Raw genomic sequence first — 24833 nt, 5'->3', positions numbered from 1 at the left:
TGCACCAGCTGGGCTGGCCGCCTGAAGTCACCACCAGGAATAAATCTCTCTGGGAAGGCCACTTGGCTCACTCGGTTTCAGTCCAACAGGGCGTAGTGGCCCTAGCCACGTCTCGCTTTATTTAGCTGAGAATCTTTTATTGTGTCTGGAACTGTGGGTAGAAGTTCTGTCCTCCCAGGGCTGAGATCTCACCAGATATCATCAGCGCTACGGCAGGGGCATGGCCAGATACTCACAGGCCAGATTCTTGGTGTGGGGCATCAGGGAAGAGATCAACAGTGGCCACCTCTGGCTGCAGCGGAAAGCCCAGGAGTTTTTAGGGGAGGAGTAACAGCTTTTGGTCTCGTTCTTGGGGACCCAATCCAGGGAAGCCAGCCAAAGCAATATGTACCTCACCACTCATCCATGCATGCAGTTAACAAATGATTTGTTTGTTTGGTTTTTCTCTGTGTAGCCCTGGCTGTCCTGGAACTTGCTCTGTAGACCAGGCTGGCCTCGAACTCACAGAGATTCGCCTGCCTCTGCCTCCCAAGCTTTGGGATTAAAGTCGTGTGCCACTGCCTGGCAACTGACAAGAATGTTTTAAGAAGCAGAAATAACTCTTGACGTTCTGCTGGCACGTGACAGCAGAGGCCTCAGTCCTGGACTAGATTCGGGGTCCTGGCCTCAACCAGGGCTTGGAAGTCTTCTCGTAACCATGCGTGTTTCTGCGTCATGGGTCCGTTGGCCTCGTGTTTTTTTTTTTTTTTTTTTTTGGTTTTTCGAGACAGGGCTTCTCTGTGGCTTTGGAGCCTGTCCTGGAACTAGCTCTGTAGACCAGGCTGGTCTCGAACTCACAGAGATCCGCCTGCCTCTGCCTCCCAAGTGCTGGGATTAAAGGCGTGCGCCACCACCGCCCGGCCTAGGCCTCGTGTTTTAATAGGTTGTCCACACATGCCTTTGGGCTTATAAATCAGATTTATCATTTTTCATGGTCCAACCTGGGTCAGCCAGACGCCTCCACCTCCAATGGGCTGGGTGTCCTTTGATACAGCTGGCTTATGCAGTGCTGAGGATTCCAGGGCGTCCTGTGTGCTGGGTCCTGGCATAGCCAGTGTCCAGGTACAGGTGTGGTGTGGCTGGTCAGTGCCTGCGTTAAGGAAGCTCAGGTGTTAGTGAAGAAGCAGGCAGAGCTTTGGGAGGTGGAGACTGAGTCTTCGCAGTGCGGCGCTAAGAGGGCGGAAACGATCTGTGGTAGCTGGGGGCAAGTTGAGTTATAAATCAAAATGGCCTGTGTTGACCTTTGACCTTCACAATCATGCTCACAGGCACACACACACACACACACCTTAGTCCATGACACTGAACTGATAGAATCCGCAAATTCTTTAAAGTACTCAAGAACTCAGTGACATCAAGTTCCCCAGATACTAACAGGGCAAATGACCCCTATGGACACTCGTCATAGCACAAAGGCCCCACTATTCCCCTCAGGGAACACAGTGACAGCAGACAGCAGGCCCCCGCTCTGGGCATCTGTCCACACTGGTCGCAGACACCGACCTTCACACCCGACTCTGGGGCTCCTTGGGGTCTCAGTGGCTCTAGCGGCATCGTGGACACAGGCCATTACGGGGCCCCTGGCACTGGTACAGTACCGGAAAGCACCCTGGTTCTCATTAGCAAGGCAGTGAACCTACCCTCTGGGGCTCTTGGCATTTCTGTCTTTTCTCTGGTCTAGGCCAGTTGTTGGTGTCCTCTGCTCTGCAGACCCCAGAACAGGTTTGGGTTTGCTGTAGGCCTCAGCCAATGGGGATTCTGTTCTGGGGCCCTTTGGTCAGGTGGGCACAGCTGTGGTTGTCCCAGGAGAAGGAGCTGGGGTTGGGCAGTAGACGGCACAGGTAGGGTGGACCCACAAACTAGACAGAGAGCTCGTTCCTCATTCCAGTAGAAGCCCCAAACCACGAGCGGCTGCCACAGGGTGGGAAACAGGAATGCCTGGCAGGCCCTTACACCTTGGTTAACGTTTTTAACGAATTTGTTTTAATTCTGCGTATGTGCATGTCGGTGTGTGGGTACGTGCACATGCGCAGGCGTCCACAGAGGCCAGAGGCATCAGCTCCCTCAGATGAACCACTGATGTGGGTGCTGGGAACTGAACTCGGGTCTTGTGCAAGAGCAAAGTCCTGGTAACCTCCGGGTCAGCTCTCCAGCCCCTACATGTAGCTAATTTATTAAAGCTCAGTTTCCTCCCACTATCTCGCAGGTGCTGAGGGAGGCACTGGGCAGAAATCTGAATTTGCTCCTATTGGTACCACGCACTGTGATAGACAGGCTCTTTGGGGGACACAAGCCAAGACCACTCTCTACTGGAGGTTCCTTCCACAGCTGCTTCCCACAGGAACCTGAATGGGCCCTTTGGACTTTCAGCGATCCCGACTGTGTGTGGTAGCTTCCTTCGAAGGGAACTCAGAGAGGCGGAATTTGGAGGCAAACAGTCCAGTGGGGAGGGTTCTGGTGCTGCCACTCTGGTTCTGCAACCCTGAGTGGGTTGCAAACTTGGGTCTGCTCCCAGTGTGCTGTGTGACCTCTCTGTGTCTAGTCCGCTTGCTGTGCCCCTTGGGTAAGCACGCCTGCCCCGGGCATTGCTGCAGGTCTGTGTGTGCAGCGGGCTGGAGGCAGGAGGTGGTGAATTGCAGGCTACCTTGGGCTCCAGGCCCGGGAGCTGCGAGACAACCACACCACAAAACCAAGACAGACAGCAGCAAAGCACAGCAGAAAGAAGGGAACTGATCACCTGGGCATCTGGTATTTTGTTTGCCGGCTCTGTCACCTGCCTGAGAATATGGTGCTCCCCCTCCCCCGCCCCCCAAACATGGAGGCTCAAGGACATAAAAGCTCACCCGCCCTGGAGCACATGGGGGTGAGGCTGAGATCCTCTCCCCAATGGGTCCTATCTCCCGTACAAACATATTTATTGGGTTTGATGGCAAACACATTATGCTTGTCCCGGGAAGGGCACTTCCAAAGAGAAAACCTTGAAGTCCGGGCAATAATGACGGGGAGTTAAATTAAAGTGCATAAAGCCTCCTGAGAGATAACGCCAGGGTGAGTTACTGGCCCGATGAGGGACTGGGGGTTCTCGGGGGGGCTCAGAAAGGTCGCCCAGCAGTGTGCAGAGGACCAGGAATCATAAATATGGGGGCAAGATGCCCAGCTGGGGTCGCTGGGGTGAAAATATTGGGGTCATTCCAAAAACAATTATCCCGCCTTACTTTTCACATCTTGTAAATCTTTTGCCTTTTGTAAGAGATTTCTGGAGAGACATACACTTTGGAAGCTTTAACCGATTTTGTAGCTGCCTTTTGGTGGCCGAGCTAGGAGCAAACAGAAAGACAAAGGGAGAGAAGTAATTACCCAGCATCCTCAGGGGCATAGGGATAGTTGACAAGCTCCATCTTACTCTTTGGAGATTTGGGGAACTCCTGGGGTTTGGCTCACCCCATTTGGAGCCAACTTAACAATTAATTTTTGTTTTGGATCTGGTTGTAGTGGGACTCTTACCTCCCAGTTCCAGCCCCATTGGGGCAGGCCAGGCAGCTGAGAGGCAAGCCATCTTGGCTCACGTGGTCCTGACCGAGTGTGAAGCCACCCGAGTGATGTTGCTGTCACCTTGACTGACATGTATTAGGGCTCCTGTCCCCACAAAGAGCCCATGAAATGAGAGAATGAGTCCAGGCTGTGGCTGGCCCCAACCTTACTGCTCTGGGTCCCCCATCGTGTTCCAGGCTGGAACAGCAGTTACATACTTATTGGCACCTGGTACAGGGTGACCACCCTTCTGGAGGTCTAACCACCTCAGGTTCGCTATGAACTTCACTCTCTCGCCAGCTGTTTGTTAGGTTTCTCAGTCATCTTTCTTTCTTTTTTTTTTTTTTTTTTTGGTTTTTCGAGACAGGGTTTCTCTGTGGCTTTGGAGCCTGTCCTGGAACTAGCTCTATAGACCAGGCTGGTCTCGAACTCACAGAGATCCGCCTGCCTCTGCCTCCCGAGTGCTGGGATTAAAGGCGTGCGCCACCATCGCCCGGCTTTAGTCATCTTTCTTGAAGCACAGGCGCTTGATGGCTCACGGCAGGCTCTCGGAGCCCTGCAGGAGGGAAATGGTGGGCGTAGTCACATAGACCATAGTGTTCGATAAACATCTGTGGCCACAGCATCTCCCTGGGAGCCCTTAACATCACACTGCTAAGCCTGTGCTGGTCCCTGAACTCAGGGGTGAGGATGTGGCCCCTGGGAGAACAGTGACAACGGAATGACGGTGGGTGTAGGAGTCTGGGTGGCCTCTGCTCTGGTGGCTATGGTGTCCTTGGTAGAGAAAAGACAGCAACCCACCTCAGGGAAACAGTTGTGGTCTGGCCCTCACACACTGGCTCAGCTAGATTCTCAGAGCACCTGACGGCACCTCAGGGGCTGGGCTCCACTGCCAGCATTGACTCCAAGGGCTTTCTCTGGGGACTGTGGGGGTCGGAGTCACCCTGCAGAAACCCTGCGTGACTGTGCACGGGTGCTGAGGTGGCTGTCAGCTCAGGTAGGCTTCCTGGAGGAGGAGGGCATGTGCTCGTCATGTGCAGAGAGGCTATGGGCAGCAAGGTTCCGGAAGGCCAGAGAGGTGGGAAATCCTGGCCCACTCTCAGTCTCTGGTACCTCGGGGAGACAGAAGGACTTCTCCATCCTCACAATCCTCCTCGCTCTGAAGGGCTGAGGCAGAAAGCTGAGTGTGCTCACCTGACCAAAGCTTGGCTGCTTGCTCTCCACGGCTCCCACAAGCTAAAGACGAAAACATTCCCTGACCTGAGAGAGCCCAGCTGGACGCTCCTGTGGGCCTGGCAGACACGACTTCACAAATCAGATGTGACAGGACAATGTGTGCCAAAATGGTGGCCAGCTGCTTGGCTGAGAGGAAGTGCTGTTTAGAGAGCAGCACATGTCCTCTGAGGGGAGGGGCCGCCAGCGCTGGGCCCAGGGCAGGTGGGCAGGTGGTGCTGGCAGGGTGGCCTGCCCAGGGCTTCAGGACACACACACGTGTGCGCACACACATGCACAGAGTGCATGTAAACACACGTATGGACACATGTTCAGATAGGCATGCAGACACACATGCACTCACATATAAAGCCATGTCATAGGCATACATAAATGCATACATAATGACTCTTAGCTCAGGCACACACGAGTACATACGTGTGCATGTGGCCCACCCTTCCCTCACGGATATAAGTCAAGTGTTTACACACATACATAGGTACATGCTCACCCCTCTGTCCCCATCACCCAGGCTGCCTAGGTTCTTCTTCCCTCCAGTTGCCTGACTGCAGTGAGAACCAGGGGCATATTCCCAAGTGTCCCCCATGCTGGGCAAACTCTTCCCCTGAGGACTTGTCACCCTAGGCCTAGGCACCAGCTGCTGCCTTTGGAACTGCAAACAATTTAGCACAGTTGAGACTGCGAGGGTGGCCCATCCACTTCCTGTCCCCTGGTGTCCTGCTCTGGTCCTAGAAGAGCTGCCGATCAGCTCTGCACCCATCCTCACACCACAGGTTGGCTGGGGATGAGCATGTGATTTGCGCTGGGCGGGCACTGGATGGCTTTGTCCCTCGAGGAGGACACCCTGCTCAGCAGGTAGGAAGGCAGTGCAGGCACCGACCGGACCGCGGCACTGAGGGAGGTCCCAGCAATACCTGTGGCTGACACACAGCCTGCCTGTGGTGTGGCCACCAGATGAAGCTTGCTAGAAGCATCAGAGTCCTGTCACTGAAGACTCCTCACGGCTGCCCAGGCGAGGCATAGACCTCCCTTCTAGACATGAAAGAAGCTACCAATTTTGGGGTAACAGAAGGAACCCCTTTCTGTGGAACCTGAAGGCCCAGTGACCCCCACAGCAAGGATTCAGAGCCCAGGACTGTGGGGAGCCACCTTCCCTGGCTCCTTCCTCTACTTGGCTACTTCCTCTACTTGGTGACTGTCCCTGGGTTCCTCTTCTGGGACTCTGTCCTTCCCAGGTGTTTCCCATAGGATCCTCAGCCCGTACTGTAGACGGGAACATGAGAAGAGAGGCCCGGCAGCCGCCAGTCACAGGTGCAGGCCAACTGCACCTGGAGGACGGGAGCCCCAGGGAGCGGGAGTGGGACAGGTAGGCACCAGGGGACTCTGGTAATGACGGTACTCCTCCTGGGTGGGGAGTGCTCCCCTGTTCTCCAGGCATTAGTCAGGCACGAGACATGCCCTAGGCTGGCACAGCAGGTCTGAGACCCAGAGTGTGGCAGTCACACAGATGCCGGTCGGAGCCCAAACTGGGTTATCTCTGTAGGTGCCATATCTGCCCAGGAGTGATGGGAACTCAAGTTCCCACGCTATCTCACTTCCTGTCTCCACACGAGATCTTTCTGGCCTGAATTCTCTGCATAGCTGAGGGTGAGCTTAAACTCCATCTCTCCTCTTCTGAATGCTGGGATACCACGCGTGTGCCGCCAAACCAGGTTTACACAGCTCTGGGATTGAACCCCGGGTTTCATGCATGGTAGGCAGGTACTGGCCTTTCATGTTTTGGTTAGTGAGAGCTTGGACAGATGGTCAAGCAAGCCACTTGCAATGAAGGCTTTGTTTATGACCAGTAGCCGATGTTCTGGAGCTGCCTGGGCACTATCTCCTGAATGCCAGCAGTCCCAGGAGAGAGGTTCCTTTACTTCTGCCCTGTTTTACAGATGGGTCTTCAGAGGGGTTCAGCCAGGGGTCCTGGTGCGGTGACTTAGGGCAGCCCAGCCATAGCGTACCTCAGAGAGACCCCAGCCTGGCCTAGTGAGTCCAGGTGCCCACGGTGGATCCAGCATGGGTGGCCTTTGAGTTGTGCTCACTGCCCACATCCTTGCTCAGATGCTGGACTCCCAGGGATCTGACTGGCACCTAACTGCTCCCCGTTCTCAGGGGAAGTGCCCGCCGGGCTGGCATCAGGACTCTCAGGAGGCGGGCTACAGACCCTGCCCCCCGGTCACTTGCTGTCCAGGCAGGTTGTTGTAGAGTCTGGAAGCAAAGGACCTGTCTATGGCTCCTGTGACCCAGGTCTCCTCTGCTCCTTAAATGTCACCTTTGTCCTTAACCCTATGCTATTGTATCCTGAACCCGGAACAAGGCTGCTACCCCACTATGCGGCCCCTCCTAAGCTTCTCTTTTCCTGTGTATTCAGACCTGTGTGTGAACTTCAGACAAGGTGACAGTGCAGCCTGACAGAGCCCCATGCAGGCAAATGGCACAGCAAATCTGACCCTGGCGGCGGAGTTGTGAAGCCATGCTGTTGGTTTCTTGTGCCTGAGGTGCCTCCTGTGGGGACCCTCCACTCCCCAGGGAAGCCACCAATCACAGCTGATGTCCCCATGGGGACTTCGGTCTTTCAACACCTCCCCAGCACACCAGGGGCTATCCAAAAGAATAACACCCTAAATGAGGTAGGCATGAAGATTTGTGGTAACCTTGCTTCTAGAACTTTCTTAATTTATAGATTCCTCCAGCTGTTTTTTTTTTTTTTGCCAACACATATGAGTTAAATTCTTTATACAGTCAAGGGCTTTGAAGAATGCTAAACATTTAATGTATGTTAAAAGGGTATTTAATTCTAAACTAAAATTTGTATGTAATATGACGCTAAAGCATTTCCCTTTCACAAAGCTGGGGGCTGTAACACAGACAGATTTTATCTGTTTAAAAGGAATTAGCTTTCCAGTATTTCTCCTGGATGCCAGGGGTTTACATGTGAAGATGCCAGGCCTGCCCGGGGCTGCCCAGCTGACGTGGCAGGAGAAGGGGAAGCAGGCTCAGGTGCTGGGGGCTCCTGGAGGAAACCATACAGACTTTGTCTGCACCCCTGGGCTGCCCTGCACCAAGAGGCCCTGCTATAGGGGAGGCATGGCCAGTGTGTGCTCCAGATTCACACACCAGGCCTGTGGACATCACTGTATTTATCTCATAGACGGTGGGGTGCTGTCATGTTTGTGCAGACAAGGGGTTTGGAGAGGCTGAGTCATGGGTCTGGGCTCACATAGCATACGGAGGTAGATGTTAATTTTCTCTGTGGATGCTTTGGCTGGATCCTTGGGTCTGGCACAAGGTTCCAAGCTTAGCCTTTTGTGTTCCTCGTAGAACTGGCTTCTTTAGGCTGAACCCCACTACCACTGCTTCTGTGTTCCTCGTAGAGCTGGCTTCTTTAGGCTGAACCCCACTACCACTGCTTCTATTTTACAGAGGCCGAGGCAGGTGAAGATAGGCATCTTGACCCCTGGCTGCCATGCGAGAGGCCATCACCAACTCCTGGTCACCTTGATGAGGCCGGGTGGACAGCTTCTGTGGGGTGCAGAAGACGGCACATCTGACAATGCCCTGGCCCCAGGAAAGAGCAGCCTGGTAGGGGGTGTTGGGTGGAAATGGCCACTCAATGGCCACTGCACCTTGGGGAGGTTACTCATTGGCAGTTAAAAATCTATTGTGACTTGTCAGAAAAATGAATAAACGGGCACATTAACTTTTCATTCCAGACCTCAGAATGTGTTTGTCTAATCGGGAGGTGAGCAGCGGCCAGTGCAATGGGAACCTTCCTGTCCGTCGAAGGAGTTTAGCCACAGTCACTTGAAGCATAATCCCACTGCGCTCAGAACTGGCCTGGGGACTCCACGAGTGACACATCTAGTGGAGGAGATGGGTGGGAGCAAACACCTCCTGCCTTCCGGCCCTCGTCAGTGGGCTGGGGAAGGTGCGGGAGTGGATACAAGAGCATCTACTGGTTAGTTTTTGTTTTTTTTTTTCAATTCACTGCAAACTAGAGTCTCTTGGGAAGAGGGATACTCTGCTAGGAATCTACTCTCATTCGACTGGACTGCGGGGCAGTTTTTGGTTGATGTTGGGTGTGGAAGGGACCAAGCTCACTGCAGGTGGTACCATTCCTGGGCAGGTGTAAGAAAACAGGCTAAGCAAGCCGGTAACTAGCACTCCTCCACGGCCTCTGCCTCATTCAGTTCCTACCAATGGGGTTCCTGCCCTGGCTTCTCTCACGATGGATTTGTGACATGGAGCTGTGAGCTGATCAATCTTTCCCTCAGGTTGCTCTTGGTCATGGCGTTTACCACAGCAACAGAAAGTAAATTAGGGCAGGACCCTAAGTGGCTTCCCTTGCCCCATCGGTAAAGTGGGGGAGGGAGCGCTTGGCCTGGGATGACCAAGATTTATGAAACAGAACTGAGAGCCTACAGCCTGTGAAATGCAGGCACTGAGAGAGCATCAAGGAAGAGCTGGCAAGATGGCTCAGTGAGTAAAGGCCCTTTCTGCCAGATGTGATGATTCCCTGGGTTTGATCCCAGGCCCCACATGGCTGAAAAAGAGAACCAGCTCCTATAGTTGTCCTCTGACCTCCACACGTGCGTGCCTGCCACCCACAAAATAAAAAATAAAATGTAATAAAAAATATTTTCAAAAATGTCCAAGGGTAGTTACTGTCCCCTGTGTGGGACAGTCTCTTGTGCATGTCATGATTTTGGGGATATTTGAACGCGTGGTTTAAAATGTTTCCCTGTTATTTTTTATGTGTACAGTGCTTTGTCTGCATGGATGTCTGTGCGCCATATGTGTGCCTGGTGCTCGTGGAGGGGGCCAGAAGAGGGTGCAAGATACCCTGGAACTGGAGTTACAGACGATTGTGAATTGCCATCTGGGTGCCAGCAACTGAACCGTGGGTCCTTTGGAAGAGCAACCAGTGCTCTCAACCATTCCATCTCTCTAGATCCTTCCACGGGTGCTTTAAACCCGAATAGTTACATATTTTTTTCAGTGTGTATCAGAGACATACAGTGCTCACTAAATCCTGACTGCATGGCTCTGCTTGCTTAAAAAGGCTTTGGAGGTGAGAGGTTGCTAGTCTAAGTTAAAAGAAAATGTTCAATTGCAGGCAAGTGTTGCAGCATTAAACAAGAGGGTCCCACACTAGCCCAGAGTGGAGTATAATAAATCTGTTGCAGATTTAAATAGGCCCACAGACAAGGTGCTCCTGTAGAGTGGCCAGCGAAGGGTGACACTGGGAAGCACACTTGTGACTCTTCACCCTTGGTGGCTCCCCCTCCTAGGCTCCCTGGAGTGTGTGTCATCTTGTGAGTCTGGGGGCAGAAGGTCCCATCCTCCAGCCCTGGCCTTTGTGATCGTCAGAGGAAGCTGGACCCATGACTAGATTAAACGGCTTTCATAAGACACTAAGTCTGGGTACTGTTCATCAACACAAGGAGCCTGGCCCATTCTTATTTACTGATTATTTTTTTTTCATTTATTTTACATACCAGTTTCCCTTCCCTCCTCTCTTCCCATTCCCTCACCCCGACTCCTCCTCCATTCAGGAAGGGGCAGACCTCCCAAGGAGCCGCAAAGCATGGCATAACAGGACCAAGCTCTGCTCCCTGCATCAAGGTTGGTGAGGCATTCCAGCATGGGGAATGCGCTACGAAAAGTCAGCTCATGTGCCAGGGACAGACCCTGATGCCACTGCTAGGGACCCCGCTAACAGACCAAGCTACACAACTGTTATCCACATGCAGAGGGCCTAGGTTGGTCCCATGCAGGCTCCCTAGCTGTCGATCCAGAGTCCGTGGGCTTCAACTAGCTCGGGTCAGCTGTCTCTGTGGGTTTCCCTGTCATGATCTTGACTCCTTATTTTTAATTATGTGTAGGTGTGCGCCTGCATGTAGGTATGTGCACACTGATCAGATCCTCTGGAGCTGGAGCTACCACATGGGTGCTGGGAATTAAACCTGGGGTCTTCTGGAAGAGCAGTCAAAGCTCCCAACTACTGAGCTATCTCTCCACCTCCTTTTCGGAGACAAGGTCTTCTCACTGTATATCCTTGGCTGGCCTGGAATTCTCTTCGTAGACTAGGCCTGCATTGATGTCTCAGGGATCTACCTGCCTCCTGAGTGCTGGGACTAAAGGCGTGTGCCACCCGTCTGGGAACCTGGTCACTCTTACTCGCAAGCATATCTAACCCTCACAAGCACCCCTGGAAGGAACTAGTTTCATCTCCATTTTACAGAAGGGGAAACTGAGGCTCAAGGAAGTAGCTCACCCAAAGGTCTAGCAGTAAGGAGACAGCTAGGATTGGACACATTCTGGTCTGGAGGCCACATTACCTGACTGGTGCCCCCCCCCCCATATACACCATGTACTACAGTGCTATGGTCCTGGATCCGAGGCGATGGGGAGCCCCTGAAAGCAGCTGGCAGGGATATGGCCTGTGGGGCTACCTCCACGAAGACTCAGAAGTGTAGGTCAGCTGCTATCTCCGAACTGGGAAAAGAGACACAATCACAGAGTACAGCCACATATTGCGAGGTGTGGACCATGCCCCTGAGCTGGGGGACTTCTGGTCCACAGCAGTCAGCAAGTGACAGGGAGTTAGGATGTCCAAACTGGCCAATAGAGAAGGCATGGGGCCAGTCAGCACTGTGGCCAGAGGTGTCGGCAGAGGCTCAGAGACTAGGCCAGACAGCAACGAGCTACTTTGAGCCGGGGCTGGGCCAGACTCCCCCATCAGGGCCAGGGGGCGTCTTTTAAGACTGGGAGGCTGGCTCACAATGACCTGAGGAGTTAAGAACCCTGATTGCAGCTGGCCTAATGCAGCATCTGGACTGACATCAGGCAACTCAAGGCCCCGAGACCCTAGCCAGCTGAGAGCCACATACCACCGGTTGTGAAGAGCAGAGTCCGAGATTCCAGTGCCCCTCGAGCAAAAGGATGCCCAGATGTGGCTTCTGTACGGCTTCACGTGGCTGGGCCCATCCACTGCCAGTGCGTGTCACCACACAAGACCCACGTGGTACCACCACCTCAGCACTGTGTACTCAAGGCTTTAGGAATCCAAGGCAATATACAAGAGGGTATTTATGACTTTTATTTTAGCATTTTAATATCGAATATGTGACAAGATTTAATGACCAAATTAGTCATTTACATTTCAAAGATATCTAAATATAAAATTGCTAAAAATTCAAATACAGAGCAAGCTACAAATAATATCTTTTTTGGGGTGACAGGAATGGAAGACATTAGAAAAGGGTGCTCCTGTTTTCTGAACGGATTGGAATGAGAGAGGCATTCACCCAGATGACCCTTTAGCAAAGACCTATACACTGGCTCTGAGAGGCTCAGACACAGTGATGTAAAAACTGTTCTAAACGCAGGTCGCTTGAGATGTTGGTCTGTGGCCCTGGTCCAGGACAGTATGAAAGGGTGCTGTCACAGGAGAACCATGGCGAGGTCTGCAGAGGCATCTGGTGTAGCCAGAGGTGTGGTGTCAAGAGTGCTGGGCACCCTGCCTTTTCTACCTAGGGCTTGGGGTACAAGGACATGGTCTCCCCTCTACTCCTCAATCCCCAACACAGCTCTCTCAGCAGGCACTGGGAATAGGGCAGGAGACAGGCTTCAGAGGCAGCGAGGCAAACTCTTCGGGGTTCTGGCTGAACATATATACCAGCTCTGAGTAAATGAGAGACCACCCTGGCTGGGAACTAAATGCTTGGAGACACACTGTCTGCCACACCATCCTACAGCACCTGTCTCTCAGGTCACATGCTGAGAAGGCCTTTGAAGGGAAAAAGATAGCCATGCATGCACGCACACACTCACACGCACGTGTGCATGGCCTTTGTTCCTAACTTCCCAAGATGCTATTCTCAAAGCAAATACCCTCATTTAAACAAATGGCATAGTTAACTATTGGCTAAGCCTAAACATTCCTTCTGAGAACGCCAATCACAGCTTTTGCAATCTGCCTGATCAAAACAGGGACAGATTTTAAAGAATACAATCAATTCTCTGCCCCCCAAAAATGGTCCATCATACCAACCATGATAAAGAGTAACCTGTTTATTAAAAGGAAAAAAAATGTACATTTTTGTTCTTTCTTTGCTTTAAGAAATTTGATCAAGTTGCAAGGAGCTGTCTGGCATGGCTATGGACATCCTTGGTGGGACTGCCAGGCAGTGGACATGGCTGGGCAGCGCGTGGCCTCTCCAGGAGGTGTCTGGTTCCTGGGCATTGCTACTTAAAGCCATTGCCAGGTTTCAGTCCAATGGCAATGTCCCCAGACTCCAGAGTAGGGCACCCCTACTTCTAAACCTCTCCCCAGAGCCCAGCAGCCCTATGCCTGTGAGATCAGGCACTGCAGGATGAAGGTGGACTCCGGGGTCACTTGGCCCTGCAGGCAACCTGGACTGAGGCAACAGGCTGGAGGCCAGCGTTACTGTTGCCCTGATTTCTTCTCCTTCTGGAAGCTGAAGCTTGTACGTCTGTTCAGTTTTCTTTGTTTTTGAGCAAAATAGTCGGCCCGGGCAGTGCTTGCTCGAGACTCCAGGATGTAGTTGACCTAGGAGCAGAAGGACATGGCTGTTACTTGGCGGCACTGGTTGTTCCCCCAGGCCAGAGTACAGAGTGGAAGAGACACCTGCTTTGGGCGGTGACCCTGGACTAGCTGCTGCTGACAACAGACAGGTGAGTAGTGGGGCTACTGACCCTGGGCTAATGTTCTCACAGCTTTGTCCAGGCAGCTCTACAGCCCTGGCTGTCACAGGGCACCTCCACAGCTGGAGGAAGAAAATGTGGTGGGTGGAAAGTGGTAACAAAGCTCCCCTTGGCCTCCTTCTAATGTCAGCTGCACCCCACCAGCTAGAGCCAGTCAGATAAGCGCAGAGGGCTGAGGTCACTGCAAGTCAGGGTGGACTTCAGTTTGGAGTGTGTGTCGTCTCAGGACAACCCGTGCACTTTCAGACATGGTTTCTTTCACGGTTCTGCTCTGCCTGGACTTTGTGAACACAGAGACCGTTCCCCTCTCACACTTCTCAGAGGCCTGGCTAGAAAGCTCAAGTTGGGCTGGAGAAGGCAGCTGAGGCTCTGACGAGGGCCCCGCAGACTTTTTGTGCTGGTCATCAACAGAAGGAAGCACAGGCTAGTGCACGGCTACGGGACTGCCTCACTCGCTCACAACCTTGCCAAGCTACCAACGGAGAGCCATAAATCAGGACGTAGGCTTGGGAGGGTGATCGGTGGCAGTGTGGACAAGGTGTGGAGATGGCAGGCAGGAGGCGTTCTCAAGCTTGGTAAATGCCATCTCTGGCTTATATTGTCTACACTTAGCTGATCCAGTGTTTGCAGTGTATTTTTGGCACATCTAATTTGACAAAAGCATTCTAAAATGGTCCTCAACAAGCCAACTGTTTCCTAAATTTATTATCTTCAGTGCTTTGTGATAATCACATAGATAATTTTAATGTAAGATTAATGTAATAATCAAAAGATAAAATCGCCCTTTGGTCTGCCATTAGCTGGTTAATATGCTGTGGCTTAAAATGTGCCCGATTTTATGCACTACAGAGTGGTTTACTTTCGATGCACTTTACAGCTTAAGGCATAAAAATATAGGGAGTTTTCATGGTCAATAAAGTCACAGCCTCCATCACTCGATCACAGAAGAACCTGGTGTGAAGAGCACAACGGTTCCTCAGAGATTCATCTCGAGGCTGGAAGGAGGCGGGACTGAGCACTGTGTGACTCCAACATATTGGGGTGGGTAGAGGGCAGCTCTGAGCAGCACAGTCCTCATCTATAAAATGGGGACAAGGATGTCTATACTCCGAGGGAATATGGGAGGGTTAGATGAAATACGGCAGACGAGACACCCTAATTGTAGCTGCTACTCAGCTCCATCGTCCTGTGGAAAGCCTGTGATGGCTACGCTGGCACTAGCCTTGGGCTCTTAATTTTGGTTTAAACTCTCATTCTAAGCTCTGGACATGTTACTTGAGTCTGAGATGAACCGTACAGAGCCTGATTTAACATTCCTGTCAATTCTGGAGGCAGCCGAGGCCCTGGTGGCTGAGCTTGGGCACAAAGCTCATACAGTCCTGGGTATGACATGAAGGGGATGGTGGGAAAACTGGAGTTTAACCCCTTGAGAGAGGGGACAGGAAAAGTGAAATTCAGCCTCTGGTCAGGACCATGATTGCTCCCTGTGTCAGTCAGGTTCTGGGATGAAGCCCTTTGAGGTGCACGGTGACGTGATACCTCTAAAACACCCTGAGATGTACACAGGCATTTCAGGGGAGAAGGCAGGCCTGGGGGCTTGGCAGAGAAGTGCTGCTTTGAGGAACTGTTCTGTCCTGTAAGTGGCTTCCCTGTACTTGGTCTTCCAGTCTCGTACTCAAGTCATAAACCTGGGTTTCTGTCATCAATCTGCTGTTGGGGAAACTATTCTGATGTCAAACACAGGATTATAATTTTACTAGAACCCTTCGCAAGACTTGAATATTTTAATGTTGGCTATAAAAATAAGTTCAGGCCCTGATGAAGTGGGGGGCTGGGATACTTTTTTACCCACTCTCCAAACATTTCCTGGCACAATCTCCTTGGATGGAATAACTCTTGGCTCACTGGGAGTCAGCAGTCCAGAGTGGTCACCTGAGGCTCTAGTCAGGGTAGCCTATAAACCTCCCCATTGCCCATGTCGCTGTGCCTTGTCCTCAACTGTCCTCCCAGAAGCTTTATCCTCTGGATTTCTTGGGTGGCTGTGGGGTCTTTGAACTGTGGTATTCCTGTAAAGCCAGGGCATCTCGGGGATTGATAACACATTTCAAAATCGGCCACATCTACTGTCAGTTTCTGGTTCTGCCAGTTTACCAAAGTCTCCATTCTACCAACGTTCCCTTTCCTCTGGGCATTTTGTTTATGCAGGCAATGCGAACACTTTCTGTGCCCACCTCTGACTTGCCAGGACTCAATAGGAGCTTTCAAGGCTAGTTCAGTGCTTGTCACTGCCCCCCGACTGCTTCTCTCAGGAGACAATGACCCAGAGGGCCATGGATCTCATCTGGTTTATGGTACACCTGAGCAGCTCCTTGCAGGTGGGGGCAATAGAGCTCCCTTGATGGCCACCCTACAAGGAGGGAATCGAAGCCCAGAGGTATAAGTCAGGCTCATCTAGCCCAGGGAAGGGGAGATGTCTTCCTTCTTTCTTCTCAGCTGTTTCTTCTACTTGTTAAACTGTGCAGGATTTGCCTTGCGAAAGGAGTGTTGGTTTGGAGGAGTTCTGGTCGGGTTGTACCACAGAGACCGGTAGCCTGGGTGGTATGGGGTGCTTCATAGAAGGGGGCCAACCCTAGGTCCTGCCCTAGAGTTCCTGAATCAACAAGACCTAAAAGGTGGATGTAGCCTCTTTAGCAACCCAGCTTGCTGGCCAGCCCCTTCCCAGGCTGCTGTGAATCTGCACGCTTACCCAGGGCAACACCAGCCAGCCTCCCCTTTACACACCCACACAGCAGCTCTGTGACTATCGGTAGCCTACTGTAATTTCTATTTTCGTCTCTCTCTCCCCTGATGAGGTAGAGTTCTTTAGGGACAGAGGAGCTATCGCTGAGGCAGCTGGAACGCTATCTTGGCACAGGGAAGGTACCTGGTGAGTGAGCTGAGCTTCATACCAGGCTAGCCCCAGTAGGCACGCTTGGAACAGGTTGAGAAAATCACCTTCAGCGATTCAAAACTATGATCTCCTCAGCTGGCTCCCGAGCCTCAAGGGGCTCCTGACAGTGGCTGGGGAAAATAAACAGTGCATGAAAGGTAAAAAGCACAGATGAAGAACTAGGCCTTTGGGGAGGAAGGAAGCTGAAGAGTCTTGCTTTGGCTACAGCAGGTGCTGAGCCACTGCCCCAAGGCTGGTGTGGCCCTGGCCTGAGACTAGCCCAGCTAGAACCCCATCCTCCCATCCCTGGGTCAAAGGCCACATTGGACTCACCTTGAGCACGATTTCACTGACTGTGGCTGCATCGGACTCGAAGTAGAGGTGCTTATAGTCATGACTGCTTAGATACGTGAGTTTAAATACTGCGTGACCTGGAGGGAGGGAAGGGGCGAGGTGAATCACCATGGAGGGTGGGGTGCCCCGTGTCTGCCCTGATCCAGATATGAGCAAGAGCATGTGGGGGCTGGATGGCAATGTTCCCTAGGATAGCTGAGTTGTCTAAGGCAGACAACAAAGACTCACACCGGGTTCCCTCTGCACAATGCTGAGGAGCACACCTCAGGAGGGCCTTCCCAACACACTGCTTCTACAAGATACCAAAGTACTGAAGGAAGAGGCCAATGCAGCCCAAGTGAAGGACTCCACAAGTAAAGTAACTGTGCTTAGACTGCCTGCCTTTTCTCATCTCTGGCGGTCCTGCATGGACGCTGCTCCTAAGGCCATGGAAGGACGGGGTGGAGTGCTTTCTTAGACAACAGCACAGCTGTACCTTACAGTGCCACTGACCTGGATTCAAATTCCCCCCAGTCCTTTCCAATCCCTTTAGTTCATGACCTCACTTCTTGGCTGTCACCCGGTCCAGCCTCACACCATCCCATGCCCAGCCTAGTCTATGTGGGCTCTTTCCTGCCCCAAGATACCCTTCACCATGACCTGTATAAGAAAGTTCTCCTGGTGCCTCCTGGATGCCTTTCCTGTGTAGCCGTCCCACCGTACATGGTGGTCAGAGTTTTCTGGTTTTGCCTGCCTGTAGCGGTGTCTATAATTTTGTCTGAACTCGATGGTACACACATGCCATACAGGTCCCCAAATCTAAATAGAGCTAGAGATGCCAGTTAAGTGTGACCTTTAGAAGGGCAGGCTAAGAGGAGGCTCTTTGGGGTTCCTGGCCTCAGTCCTAGGGGAGACTCTCCAGGGCCCTTCCAGGTAGCATAGCTCTTCCTTCTTCAGTTGTCTTGAAGTTGGTTTCCAATAATGGCAACTAAAGTTGCTCTGAAGACATGGTCCTGTTCACAGGACCTGCTAGACCAAGAGCTCTGGGCGCATGGCGCAGAGGCCTGCAGCCCCTAGGCCCCAGTCCTAAGGCTCTCCCTTTCAGCTTCACCAGGCCATACACACCTACTAGGCCTCCTTATCCGTTGTCCTTTTAATTGAAGCAGCGGCTGGTCACGTTATTAATTAATAATATGTCACCCATATTACTGTAAGTTCTTCTCCTTCCCGGAGAAGTCTTCTGGGGACTTTATTTACAGTAGCTAATTTTTCAGATCTCCAAAAATAAACTGATATATGTTGTACATTTGTGGCCAGAAAAGTTGAGCGCTGGTATTTTATCCTGGAAACATCATTACAAGATACTAATTGGGACTATAAATCCTATATTGAAAAAAATAGCTAATAATTTTTCTAAAAAAAAAAAAAACCCACTTTCAGTCACTTGACAAATTAAGCTTGATTTGAAATTGTGGCTCTAAAATGTTAGAATTCTTGACTGGAAACTATTCATTCCCTTAATGTATAAATTACTTGTTTTTGATAGAGAAGTGGATTCTCAATTCTTTCTCCCTCTTTCAATGCTGGAATCTTGGTGACATCATCTTGTAGAAGAACAATGCAGACATTTGTTGGCCATGCTGTGACCAAACAGAGCTATCTACGAAGGACACAGAGCTGTGAAGGACAAACAGAGACATTCCCCCAGGAGGCCTTACTGTGGACACCTGGCCACGACACAGACATCATGGCCTGGGGCTAGAAAGGACCAGAAGGTCTCAGGGAGGCCTGCAGACCTGAAGCTTCGGGGTTCACTGAGCACTCTGATAAGTGATCTCATGCACCGTCTACACCACCTGCTTCCGCCTGTCACTGACAAACCCTCAAGATGCGGGTGGCATGCTTGAGGGGCCGAGACATGATTAAAATGTCCTGTGGTTATGGCAGAGGCAAGTCTACACAGCACGTGCCATGTGCAGTGTGCACCGGCCCGAGTCTGGGAGAGAGCCTTGACACTGGGGACTACAGCACCACAGGCTTGTCAACTGTGGGTTCACAGAGGAGAAGCCTGGGGCTCGTCTACACAGGAGTTGGGTGTAAAAACAAGTCACTGTTAGCCAGATCTCAATGGTCAGAGGATTCTCAACCCCTGCACCCCAACACCGCTGTCCACTGTTCTTGGAGTATGTGTTCTCCTTGCCTGTCCCCAGTTCTCGCTTCAGTGCCCAACTAAGAGAGAGGGGCAGGTGGGAATGATGAAGGCCCACTCTCCTGGGCTAGACTGCTTGTCCTTGGCAGTGAAAGCAGTCACACCACGGAAGTGAACAGGGAGGGCCTCGACACAGTGCTGTGTGCTCTTGAACAGCCCCAGACTTGAGGTAAGCATCTGCAACTGAGCTAAGGCTAGTGGGTAGTCATGGCAAGGAGCCATGGCCAGAGCTTGGGGTACAAGCACAAGCCAAGGACAGTCGTCATTTTCACCCATGCTGGACTATAGGGCAAGGGGTGATCTGCCTCCAAGAGGTCTGGCCTGGAGGTCCCTCACTCCAGTCTCCAGGCTTTGCTATCCTAGATTCAGCCAGAGAACTGGTAAGGGCAAGGGGTAGGGAGATGAACGGGGATCAAGTGTGACATGCGTGAGGAGGGTCTTACTTACAGAGTGCTGCTATGGAGGCACTGATGGAGGTGGTTCTTGTATCTTATCTGTTGCTTTCATTGGTTAACTAATAAAGAAAACTGCCTTAGCCCATTTATAGGCCAGCCCTTAGGTGGGTGGAGTAAACAGAGAGAATGCTGGGAGAAAGAAGCTGAGTCAGGAGTCGCCATGATTCTCCCACTCCAGACAGACGCAGGTTAAGATCTTCCCTGGTAAGCCAGCTCATGGGCTACACAGAATATTAGAAATGGGTTAGATCAATATGTAAGAGCTAGCCAATAAGAGGTTGGAACTAATGGGCCAGGCAGTGATTAAAAGAATACAGTTTCCGTGTAATTATTTCGGGGCATAAGGTAGCCATGCGAGCGGCTGGGTGCCGGGGACGCAGCCCCGCCACTCTTATTACAACAAGGCACAGAGGCGGTGATTTGTCTGGTATGGGGAAGGGCCCTCAGGGGCCGTTTTTATGGAGGACAAAAGATGCTGGGTAAAGAAGGCACACAAACTGGCAAACTGGCTCTGAAGGGAGCCAGAGCAGACTAAGTTCACAGTGGGCAGACAAGAGGGACTGGCAAGGCCCGGATGTCACAACTGATGAGGCCACTAATGGGTCTGAAACAGGGCGGTGGCATACACAGATAAATTGTATTTGGGGTGCTTCCCTAGGGTCCCCAGAGTTCAGAGGCAGAGAGACCAGCTGCCATAGTGGCCAGGTGACTGTAGATATGGCACTGAGCTGGAGAGGGCAGAAGGGATGCTGACTTAGGCCACGGTGGGCAGGCCTGGACATTAGGATAAACAGAATTCATTCTCGATGGTGCCATATAGTTCGAAACTTGTCTATCCAAAGCAGACACACTAACTGACACGGACCTGTCGGTAAGACATGGTGACTTGTGTTGCATGGTAAACTGTCACCGCAGGTGACTGGGAAGGACTCGCTGTTATCAGAGCTGGGACCAACAAGCCTGCCCTTGTATCCTCTGTTATCATAGCAACACAAGGTCTGCCGTGAGCAGGAGAGAAAATGGCACCACAAGAGAGTGGCAAAAAATAAATAAATAAATAAAAATAAAAAATAAAAGGCCGGACGGTGATGGCGCACTCCTTTAATCCCAGCACTTGGGAGGCAGAGGCAGGCGGATCTCTGTGAGTTTGAGACCAGCCTGATCTACAAGAGCTAGTTCCAGGACAGGCTCCAAAACCACAGAGAAACCCTGTCTCGAAACCCCCCCCCCCCCAAAAAAAAATTAAAGAGAGTGGCAGCCCATAAGGCTTGAGCCTTAGGGACCAGGTAGGCAGGTAACCCTTGAAAATTCAAAGAAAACCACCAGTTTTCATAGAAAGGGGTAAGTCACAGCTGCATACCGTCTCTGTAAAAAATGTCAGTTAAGGAAAAACTATTCACGGAAATCTAGTGTTCAAGTTAGTTAGAGACATTAAACTCCACTTGGAAATGAAGCAGGACAGAGGCCTGAGCCGCTCCAGATGGCACCTACCACAGTGCCAGACCTTGAACCCCAAGTTCGATGTGGGCTGTAGTCCCAGGCACCTGTGGTCTCAACACATCATCAGAGACACGATTCTACCTTGCAACCTCCTATATGGAGAAGGCCTCAGTGAGGGCCTTCTATCTGGGTAGCACACTCATTATTTTGAAGATTTTGTTTTTAATTGGGCTTTTTTTGAGCCAACTTGTTTTCACACACAGCATAGGAATAAAATGCAGCACAGTGGGGTAAGTATGGCATTTGGACACTGGTCACATGCTCAGGGGAGTCACTGAGACTATACATTTGCTTCTGAATATTTAAATAAAAATCTGCATATGTAAATGTGTCTCTACATTCACATACACACACACAAACACACATTTTATTTTTATTTTTCCCTGAGACAGGGTTTCTCTGTAGCTTTGGGACCTGTCCTGGAACTAGCTCTGTAGACCAGGATGGCCTCAAACTTAACAGAGATCCACCTGCCTCTGCCTCCCAAGTGCTGGGATTAAAGGTGTGCACCACCACCGCCTGGATTACATTCATATATCTTTAAAGTGAGCCAGAGAAGATGGAATATAGCAGTAAGAGGGTAATTACCACACAGACATCAGAAGCAGAGATGTTGAGCCTTTGTGCTGTAACCTATCTTCTGTATTCCATTTTCACTAAAAGAAGGTGGCTGCTGTCTCAGGACAGGACAACTAATCAATGAACCAACCAAAACAACAACAAAACCCCTCTTGGTGGTCTTGCACATTGAATAAATCTTGTTTTTTGTCTTAAAAATAATAATAACAAAACAAAGCAAAAACAAGAAAAACCCTTTATTAGTCTTTAAAACTGGCTAAAAAGTGATGGGTTTCATTATGAGATCTGCTTATATACTTGGTTTTTGTTGACTCTCCCATGCCCCCAGTGTTGCCTGCTCCTGCTAGTCTCTGCTCCCCCATAACCTTCCTTCAGCCTTTATGTCACCTCAACACATTCTTATTTTCCACCTACTCCTCCCTTAAGAGGTCGTCACCTCTTACAGCTCCCTTTCTAGTTTCATGACCTACAGTCACATCCTTACATATGCACTACACACACAGAAAATCAATCTACAATCTGCATGAGAGAAAACACGTGGGATGTCTGTTTGAGTCTGGCTTGTTTTGCTTGACCTAATACTGTTTCCTTCCTTTTCCTATAAATGTCACAGCTCCATTCTTTACAGCTACATAAAATCCCATTACATATATTCTACATTTTCTCTATGGGTTCCTCTGCAATGGGCATCCTGGCTGCTGTGCACAGTGCGGCAGTGGGCACGGGTGTGAAGGTTCCTCCGGGGTATGCTGACAGAGTCCTCTGGGTGTGTGTCCACCTTGCCTGAGTTTGGAAAACACCCCGATGCTGAAGCACATCATTATGCAGTATTGCAGAAGTTGTGTTTTAGCACCACTGATTACCACAGAGAAGTGTGGAAGCAATGAGAAGCCAAGTTCTCAGAAAGAGATGCAAGTTTTCAAAAGTTATAATCTTGATCTGAGGCAGTCTGGCTCTCAGGACTGGGACACAGCGTGACCACTTCCTTCTACCTGAACCAGCAGGTTCACTTGGTTTTTTATAAAATGGCTGCCAAAGGCTTAAGTTTTGAGACTCAATTTTTCAGTGTTTTCAAGTAAAAATGGTGTCCTATGAAATAAATGGCTAGTTTAGCTAGCGCCTCAAACAGCTGGATGAGAGCTTTGCTTTGGGGCAAGTGCCCCACTCCCAGGTGCAGTGCTATCTCCATGGACTTCAGAAAATGAACAAAGAATCATGATTGGGGTATATAGCTCAATGATGAAGCACTTGCCTAGAGACCACAAGGCTTTGAGTTTTAATCCCCAGAAACACAGAAAGAAAAGAGTTTAACAACAACGAAAAGGTAATGGTTTATTACGTCTGAATGATTCTTCTTGTGTCTATATTCCTTCAGCAAGTACTACAGGACAGCTCAATAACTGAGCACTGCTTCAACTTTTTTTCCCCCCTTTGGCTTTTAGAGACATACAGAAGCAAGAAAAACATTCAGTCTCTGGAAGTTTCCTTCTTCAAGGGCCCTGACTTGTGACAAGCCAGAGATCACATGGGCTCTGTCGGAGGTTAAATGCCAACACCAAACCTTCTGTCATGGAGGTTTGATAATTATTGTGCAAAATACTCCTTTCTGTTTTAAGCATGAAAATCCCACACTGTGTACTTTTCCCCCAGTAAGAGGGAACTTTCTAAAAACAGTGTGTGTGCTCACCGTCCATGCTGGACATGGAGGCCAGAGGATACCTCAACTATTTCTGCTTTACATGACCTTACTGTGTTAAGGCTAAAACCTTCATTTTTAATTAAACAAAAGGGGAATGCTGTGGAGCAACTGTTGTACTCTGTAAAGACGTACTGCTCTCACTGTTAACAAAAAACTGACTGGCCAAGGGCTAGGCAGGATTTTGGGGGCAGAGAGAATGCTGGGAAAAATGCGATAGGGAGTCTCCAGCCAGACACAGAGTTAGTAGATGTGTACAAAATGAGGTAACGAGCCATGAGTCACGTGATAGAACTTAGATAAGAAATAGGGGTTAGTTTAAGTTGTAAGAGGTAGTTAGTAACAAGTCTAAGCTATCAGCTGAACATTTATAATTAATATTAAGCCTCTCTGTGGTTATTTGGGAGCAGCTGCCAAAACACAGAAAAACTCTGCCTACGAATGGCCCAACTCCTGCTTGTTCACTCTTTGCTTATTCCCTTGAATAGGGTCTCTCTGGTTGCCAGCAAGCCCGGCAGATCCTCCCAGCTGTCTCCCACAGTGCTAGTGCAGGCTCACATGTAGCTACACAGTTTTTATGCTGGGGATCTGAACTTAAGGTCATTTTGCCTGCACAGCAAACATCCTTACATACTAAGCCATTCTCCCAGCCTGGAAATTACTGTTTTTAAAAGTCATGTTCATATGTAGAAGTACCATGACTTTCCTCCAGGCTACACAAGGCTCTGTACTTTGCCACATGACTGTTTCATCCTTCTATGCTTACTGTCTCTCTTTTGACCCCACCCTTCCTTGGATTTCTGAGACAGGGTCTCATGTAGTTCAACTTAGTCTCCTTTTACCATGTTGTCAAAGGTGGCACCAAATTCCCATCCCTTCTCTTTCAACCTTCCCGTGCAGGCACTGGGCTGAGCTAACACACTGACTGGGCTTCCTCCACATACAGACTGATTTTACTCTTGGGAGCTATCCCCACCTCCATCCTCCACGCCTTGACTATTTAACTGGTGACTCTTTCCTCTGTTCTAACTTCCTGTATTTAACAAGCTCTAGAGGAATATCCAGAAAACCAAGTGTGGTTGAAATTTGTTACAAAATAACTTTCTAGCTCAGTGTCTCAGCCTTCTTAATGCTAGGACCCTTAATACAGCTCCTCATGTTGTGCTGACCCCAGCTATAAAGTTAGTTCTGCTACTACTCCATAACTAATTTTGTTACTGCTATGAATTATAATAAAAGTATTTCTGGAGATTAAAGGTTTGTCAAAGGGGTTATTTTGCCCAGAGGTTGAGAACCACTGGTCTAGATTGCATCAGGACTAGGGTTAGACTTCCATGGGAAGGCACAGAGACCTCAGTGGCAAAGAGACTATACAACCTTTGTTGGTACTCCCGTGTAGCCCCAGGCTACTTATTCACTTCCAGGATGGGATGTTTGTCTGATAGTCTGTCACCACAAGAAGTCCAACAAACTTAGGGCTCTATAACTAGTGCAGATGCATCCCTGAGAGCTGCTGCAAGTCAGGTGATATATGGGAAGCCCGGAGGATGCCTT

General features: G+C 50.4%; 1 protein-coding gene across 8 annotated transcripts in view; it reads right to left on the bottom strand.

Annotated features, from left to right (window-relative positions):
- Positions 1-11940: 11940 nt before the first annotated feature.
- Positions 11941-24833, bottom strand: part of Mapkap1 (MAPK associated protein 1) — a 234542-nt gene continuing 221649 nt past the window's right edge. For all 8 annotated transcript variants that reach the window (XM_057755381.1, XM_057755379.1, XM_057755385.1 and 5 more), the window contains 2 exons: positions 16841-16938; positions 11941-13423 (listed from right to left, as the gene is read on the bottom strand). In XM_057755381.1, coding sequence (XP_057611364.1) covers positions 13298-13423; positions 16841-16938 — 224 coding nt within the window. In that variant the 3' untranslated portion in view covers positions 11941-13297. The remainder of the gene's footprint in view (positions 13424-16840; positions 16939-24833) is intronic.

Source organism: Chionomys nivalis, chromosome 22, assembly GCF_950005125.1.
Source record: "Chionomys nivalis chromosome 22, mChiNiv1.1, whole genome shotgun sequence".
Lineage (NCBI taxonomy): Eukaryota > Metazoa > Chordata > Mammalia > Rodentia > Cricetidae > Chionomys > Chionomys nivalis.
The sequence above is the reverse complement of the archived record's forward strand: the minus strand, read 5'-3'. Positions and strand labels throughout refer to the sequence as shown.